Source organism: Symphodus melops (assembly GCF_947650265.1).
Source record: "Symphodus melops genome assembly, chromosome: 3".
Taxonomy (NCBI): domain Eukaryota; kingdom Metazoa; phylum Chordata; class Actinopteri; order Labriformes; family Labridae; genus Symphodus; species Symphodus melops.
Window position 1 is genome coordinate 12,978,092 of NC_136693.1, and position 7,381 is coordinate 12,985,472.

Genomic DNA, 7,381 nt, shown 5'->3' on the forward strand with positions numbered 1-7,381 from the left:
TAAATCACCATCAATCAAAAAGGCACCCTTACTTTGCTGGTGGCACTTGCTAGTCTGCTCATGTCTTGCATGTAAGCACAACATCCACAAGAGGACACTGTTTGTCTCTGCAGCTGAAGACAGAAATCAGGAAAACTATGAGAATTTAGCAACACATTTTTTTTCTCACATTTACCTCTGCCTGAAAGTAGTTTAACAATCGACTGACCGTCATGTCAAGCTGACCTCACAAACTTTGTTCAGCTGATGTCCTTGCACAATGCTGCAGCAGTGAAAGAGTTAAGGATGGAGAGTTGTGCACTGCAGGGTGGTGGATGTGATATCACACACTCTATAGCCACAACAGGAGCACAGCATGACTTGGATGTTTCTCTGAGGGTACTTGTGCAGTTTATATACTCTTCAGAGACTAACAAGGCTGGGGAGGTGAGTGAACTTGTTTGATTTATTGGAGAATTCTTGGTGTATAGCTCTATACTGTTTATACTGTTTCAGAGATGCAACTGGTTTAAGTGACTTAAAATCAATAGATTCAGACCCTTAAAAAATCATCCAGACATATTATTAATGCATCTGACTTATTATTAATGCTTTGCATTCACGGGGGAGTATTTTATCTCTCCCTCGCTCAAGGCCCCGGACTCAAGGGAAAAATGAGCAGACAAGACTCACCTCTTAAAAAGCAGCATTTAAGTCGTTGCTTGGGAAATATTGAGCTTTTTCTCCCTCCCTCCCCCTTTCCGTGTTTTCAATAGCTCTCTCAAATGTTGTTGACCTCTCTCTCAGATATGACTTTGACAGGGAGAGCCATATTGGGGGATCAGCCAATAAAAGCTGTGAGGTGTGTAAGATCAGGCTACAGAGAGCAGGGTGTAGTGAGCTGCCTCTGGAACTGAAGTGCTGGATCTGGCTGGAGTGCCTTGGGACGCCTCCAGTTGGTTTCAAACAGTGAATTGGAAATAACCGATGATCTTGTTCTTGAAAGTAACTGTAAAGATCATATACTGTCAACTCCATTTTTTCCCAGATTAACAGTAGCCCACATTTAAGAAGGCAAACACATTCACATCAGTACAGTCCAGAGTGAGCACCATTAAGATCCTCTACACATTAGTCTCTAATAGGGCTTTCAGGAGAGATGCAGCAGTCATGTGATCTGTTGTTTCCTACAGGAGGCAGTCTGATCAATAAGAAATAGGCTTGACTTATGCTCAATTAAATATTTATGCTTGGTATCATGTTTCTGTGTTATTGCAATGCTGAGTTTGAGGTTCCTTATGTTAAAATAAATGTAAAAAAATAAAAAAAACCTAAAAGATTTTCTCTGGGCGGTTAGCAAGCCACTTGAAGTAACTCCTGTTCACAATTGCCCTAAAGTAAAAACTTTGGAGTCAATATCATGGCTATCAAATGATCCATTTCTTAAGTTAATTGTGCAATTATCTAAAGGAAGTGAAAAATGAAGTTTATTAAAAGTTACTGACTCGTACTTTACCTCTCTGGAGAATCAAAACATGCACAGATTTAGCAGGTGTATTCTGTCTTGGCTCTCCATATTGCCCTTTTCTTCTTAAACCTGTGAAGTTATGTCTTTGTAGATTACAGGTGAGCAAAGAGACTTCTTAAAGGCTAAAGGCGGTACGAGCAGCACACATGATATCACTGTGAGCTTTGCATAAACAATACATAAGAATGCACAATTATAAAATTTATGATCAAATGCACTACATCCACTATGTTATTTATTCCTCTGTAGTTTAGTAACAATGATGAAGAACTTGAATACAAACAGTTGTCATAACATTCTTCAAACTCTTTAGAAAAGAAAATGACATTTTCATTATTTTGTCCACCCGGCACCCACTGGTCCAGGGCCACTGTGAGAGCAGGGTAAGCAGAGTTGTTATTATCATTTTATATGCTGGTTAAACAGCACTAAAACCATATACTGTACCATGTAGTTATGATTATCTTACCTTGTTGGCTTGGTTTTAAACAGAAGTGACAGCATGACACAAATGCATCATGTTGCCTTTTGTCATATACAGAAAAAAAGAGAAATAGGAGATGTGGTCGTTCCAGTTTTACAGAATTCGGTGTAGAGATCTGAGAGTGACTTACTTTTCCAGGAATTTACATTTTAATTGTGCTGTGAGTGTGAACCCAGATACAGTATACACATTACTAATTAGTAAAAACAGTAAATGATTGAATTGTTGCTGCTGTTACTCCCCTGCCTGCTAGGGGTTTTGTATCTGTTTATGTTTTTATTAAATTCAATAAAAAGGTGTTCACAAAAAATAATATGATCTGAGCTGCTTGTGACTTTCAAAATGGAACGGCAACTGCCACAACTATCTAGTTGTGATTCTGTTTAGCCATAAAATCAGTGTCAGGAGTCTCTCTTCCTCACCACCTCTACATGTTTGCACTCAATATAAGAGCAAGAGTAAGCCACAAAGTGCTTGAGTGTTTTTGCTTGAGAGGAACACACACACAAACACACACACACACACACACATACACACACACACACACACACACACACACACACACACAGATATTGTACAGCATACTGCGTAGGACTGCTTGTCAGTGTGTCCCTCTCTTTGTTGACAGTCAGTTTTCTTTAGAAATGTGGGACCATTGGGCTGTGGGCTCACCTCGTACAGTATATAGCTTATAGGCTATAAGCTACAGGTAATATCCATATCAATCCTTCAATGTGTGTTCATTTGTGTGTATCAAACTGTAGTTTAAGAAGAAAATGTGAATGTGTTTGTGTTAGAGATCAAATCACTGGTGGCGCAAATAATTAATAAGGCCATTATTTCAGATCAGTATTTAATAGCCTATTATTCCACAGTTGCATTGCGGTGCCTTTAAGCGATACACACAGCCGATGTCAGGATACAGTTTTGTTTCTGGAATTACAAGATTTCTTGAAGCACCCTGGCAGGTTTAAAACTTTGCTCACATAAAACTGTATCACATTGTGCATCGTGGCCTTTCTCTGTTATTACTGTAAGCAGACTCTATTACAACAGCTATGAACAGGACACTGTCAGTGCAGCCAGGGTTATCTACCCACAGACACAAACATAGCTGTTGTGCTTGAACACAGTGAGTGGTTGTAGCACATCCAGATTTAAACTGGTCTAAAAGATATTGTTTCTAAATCAGTTTGACAAGGAAAAAGGTGTGATAAACACACATTAAAATATAGTGGTTAATAAATATTACACTTTAGTTTTCATTTTAGTGTTTATCACACTGCCGGCATAAGGTGACAATGTGATACAACTGAACAGGAAGTGATAATAAGATAAATATGGACATTAACAGGACTAGCTAAAGATACATGGGGATATACACTAAAATTGTGAAGGGACGTTAACTGCTTTAGACGGACGTAACTTTGCTACATTACACTGCCACCCAAATATGATCTTGCAAGACTAGAGCAGCTAAAGCTTTTCAACATATTTATCAGCCAAAGGGAACACACAGTGCTCTGCAGATGGTGATAATGTGCAGCTGCTCTTGAATGTCCCACAACAAACCCTCACACAGATAAGCGTGTTTACCAAACAGCACAAACTGGTCAAAACAAGCAGTTCTCATAAGAAGGGAAGAGCCTCTCTGTATGCTTTGATTACGTTCACTGCCACCAAGACTTGTTACTGTTTCTTCTGCCTTCCTGCAGACATGCCTCGACATTTCCAATCGGTAACTCTGAGTGAGGAGGAGAAGGAGACACAACTTCGAGTAGAGAAAGTATATGCATCAGCACTTAAAGAAGAAGACAACAAGGATGCCTTATCAATGTTCACGGTGCCAGAGGACTGCCCAATCGGCCTCCAACAAGAAAAGGATCATGAACTGCTTAAGGAGCTGGCAGAGCAGCAGTCAGAGGAGAGCACCAAGAGGTGTGCCCTCCTCAAGAACTTTCAAATGAAACGTTTTAGGACTTGCGGTAAAGGTATGTGTGCAAATTCTAATCATATTGCAAATCTTGCAGAAGGAAAAGCTTGAAGATGTTTCGTTCGCAGTCAATGTCACTGCAGATCCCAGTGAATACAGACTGGGCGCGGTCAGTGACGCCATTTATGTCCCCCAGCTCCACCTGCTCCTCATTGCCAGAAAACTGTCCTGACTACCAGAGGGTCACAATCAGTGGTGATTACTGTGCAGGAGTAAGTACAACACATTTAAGCAGCCCATGAGCAACCATAGAATGCAACAGATTGATCTGAAATCTCAAGAGTCACAGGCTCATGATGGGCCCTGAAGATAATGCTGGTGGGCCACTGGACATCATTTCTAAAAAATAAATCCTTTTTTTCTTCCGTTTTTCATTTGTTTTTGCAAATATTTTGTTGATCACGGATCATATTTAGTTGCATATGTAAGGATATCATTTAAAGAATTGTATACATGAGCATACTGTCTAAAACTAAAAATATTTGTTGTAGCTGACTTTTTGTGGCCTACATGCATTACCTTGAGGACCCAGAAGGGGGCTGCAGAACAAAGCATGTATTAAACTAAATCCTGACCAAGTGTTCGTCACAGTTAGACACATTAATTCTTTCTCAGCTTTGTCTTTTGTATATTGTACCTGCTGTATCATTTTCATGTTAATGGATTATGAAGCATGGCATAATTGCACTTAATTACTTAGACACGGTTGCTCTTTTTTTTATCCTGTCCATTCTCCATCCAGATCACTTTGGAGGACTATGAACAGGCAGCCAAAAGTCTGTTCAAAGCTCTACTTATTCGGGAGAAGTACTCAAAGCTAGCCTATCACAGATTCTGCAGAACCACGGCTCAATTCCTGCGCAGTGCTGAGAACACGAGATGGAGCGAAGATGATGAGGTTATGCCAGGTTTGCATTGGACAATTATAAGAGCTACACACTTTTCTGTTTATCCTGGTTTATATGATTAGTAACAGAAAAATGTGTTTGGCCTCCAGATATGTGCCCTCATCCAAAAAATGGAGAGGATCCCTACAGCATGGAGAACATCCCTGAGAACCTGAACTATGAGCTGAAGATGAAGGACGGCATAGTGTGCGTGTATGACAGTGTTGAGGCTCTGGAAGAAAACAAAGCCCATGACCTTCCTTACCCAGACTTGGAGACCTTTGCTATAGACCTTAGTCACGTGCTGGCAATGATCGCAGACGGACCCACGTAAGTTGCCAAAACAAAAAGGGACTCCAGATATGATGGTTGAAAAAACAATGCTTCCCTTTATATCCAGTCCATACCTATCATGTGGCGCCTCATTACATTTTTTATGTCAACTCTGATTTTTCAGGAAGACCTACTGTCATAGACGGCTGAACTTTTTAAGTTCAAAGTTTCACCTCCACGAGATGCTAAATGAGATGGCTGAGCTAAAGGAGCTGAAGAGTGTGCCTCACAGAGATTTCTACAATGTTAGAAAGGTCAGCTATCAAAAGGGTTGACTTTAAAAACGTCTTCTTTTAGCTCATGAAGTTTAACACATTTTCACAAAATAAAGAGAAACATTGTGTGTTTTAACCCTCCAGTCTATGTTACATACACATTGCATCTCCTCAGGTGGACACACACATTCATGCAGCAGCCTGCATGTCTCAGAAACACCTGTTGACCTTCATCCAGAAAACATATGAGACCGATTGTGACCGTGTGGTGTTGGAAAAGGTGGGACAAAAGATGACCCTGCAGCAGGTTTTCCACAGCATCAACAAGGATCCCTATGACCTTACCGTGGACTCTCTGGATGTGCATGCTGTAAGTACAGTAAAACCATATTTAATCATAGTGTTTTTTAAAAGTGTTTTTTTTTAAGAACAGAAATAATTGAAATGTAATAAAATATTGTTGATGATTTCGATCAGTTTTATTACTGACCATTCTACGATTCATCTCCACAGGGGAGACAAACCTTCCACCGATTTGATAAGTTTAATTCGAAGTATAACCCAGTGGGAGCGAGTGAACTTCGAGAGATCTTCCTGAAGGCAGACAACCTCATTAATGGAGAGTACTTTGCCAGCATCATAAAGGTATAGTACTGTCACATTGTAATTCAGAGCTGATGCAGAGACAGCTAACCACATTCTTCTTCCTGCTTTAACAGGAAGTTGCCCATGACCTGGAGGAGAGTAAATACCAGCATGCAGAGCCACGCCTCTCTATCTACGGGCGCTCTCCTGAGGAATGGGACAGTCTGTCTAAGTGGTTCATTTATCATAAAGTCCACTCACCAAACATGAGGTGGATTATCCAGGTGCCCAGAATATAGTGAGTCAGACAATCTAAACATCAAGTATTTACTTTTATGTTTTCAAAAATCATAAATCTTCACATTTTGGTTGAAATCTCATTTGCTATGGGTTTCAGTGATATTTTCAAGTCCAAGAAGTTGGTTCATAATTTTGCCAAGATGCTGGAGAACATTTTCCTCCCGCTGTTTGAGGCAACAGTTAATCCCCAGAAACACAAAGAACTCCATGTCTTCCTAAAATATGTAAGATTTATTATTCTAGGTTTCATCGAACTTAAACGAAGATATAACCATTTGGAGTAAAATTGTATAAATAGTGTGCTTAACCTTGTAGTTCATGCAAAAATAATTATTGATACTTGCTGGGCTTCCTTTAACCATCCCAGTGGTAAGTAATGCTTTTGTGTGCAGGTGTCAGGTTTTGACAGTGTGGACGATGAGTCCAAACACAGCGATCACATGTTCTCCTTCAGGAGCCCAAAGCCAGAGCAGTGGACTGCAGATGAGAACCCTCCATACAGTTACTACGTCTTCCACATGTACGCAAACATCATGGTCCTCAACAACCTCAGGAAGTAAGACCTACGGCCTTCCTTTAGGGTCAAAACACACGCTTTTTTTTATTTAAGGACATTGTTGCGCTTCAACCTGGCTTGTACTGAAATCTCACAGCTAATGAGAATAACTTTGAAATGTTTTACATATTTGCTGACGTCTTCTTTCGGTCCTTACGAATTATAAAGAGAGCGTGGACTGAGCACCTTCCAGTTCCGTCCCCACTGTGGAGAAGCGGGATCAATCACACATTTAGTGTCTGCCTTCCTGACATCTGACAACATCTCACATGGACTCAACTTGAAAAAGGTATTTTAAATGTGCTAAAGCTGCCGTATTTTATCCTTCTTTTAAACTGATAAAGGTTCGGGACCGAATCTGTAGGCGTTTTTCAGACTGCAGGAACTTCCTCATAGTCATTCAGGAACAATGAACTATGTACAGTATTTTATTTCATAGAATCCTGTTAAGGGGAACCTTTTTAGCTCCTACTTCAGTGTAGATACCATGTTGTTGTGAGGCAGACAGAAAAAGTTCCTAT

The 7,381-nt window shown here is 40.2% G+C and overlaps 1 protein-coding gene across 5 annotated transcripts in view; it reads left to right on the top strand.

Annotated features, from left to right (window-relative positions):
- Positions 1–238: 238 nt before the first annotated feature.
- ampd3a (adenosine monophosphate deaminase 3a) overlaps positions 239–7,381 on the top strand; it is a gene marked incomplete at its 3' end in the record, with an annotated part of 8,587 nt that continues 1,444 nt past the window's right edge. The window contains exons 1-14 of one of the 5 annotated variants that reach the window (XM_079339484.1): positions 1,258–1,890; positions 2,049–2,151; positions 2,634–2,700; positions 3,707–3,929; positions 4,022–4,196; positions 4,727–4,892; positions 4,982–5,201; positions 5,329–5,458; positions 5,595–5,789; positions 5,933–6,064; positions 6,139–6,302; positions 6,402–6,528; positions 6,697–6,860; positions 7,029–7,149. In XM_079339484.1, the coding sequence (XP_079195610.1) occupies positions 3,709–3,929; positions 4,022–4,196; positions 4,727–4,892; positions 4,982–5,201; positions 5,329–5,458; positions 5,595–5,789; positions 5,933–6,064; positions 6,139–6,302; positions 6,402–6,528; positions 6,697–6,860; positions 7,029–7,149 (1,815 nt within the window). In that variant the 5' untranslated portion in view covers positions 1,258–1,890; positions 2,049–2,151; positions 2,634–2,700; positions 3,707–3,708. Of the gene's footprint in view, positions 427–1,257; positions 1,891–2,048; positions 2,152–2,633; positions 2,701–3,706; positions 3,930–4,021; positions 4,197–4,726; positions 4,893–4,981; positions 5,202–5,328; positions 5,459–5,594; positions 5,790–5,932; positions 6,065–6,138; positions 6,303–6,401; positions 6,529–6,696; positions 6,861–7,028; positions 7,150–7,381 lie in introns of those variants that run through there. The other 4 variants (XM_079339482.1, XM_079339481.1, XM_079339485.1 and 1 more) reach the window with 4 other exon arrangements.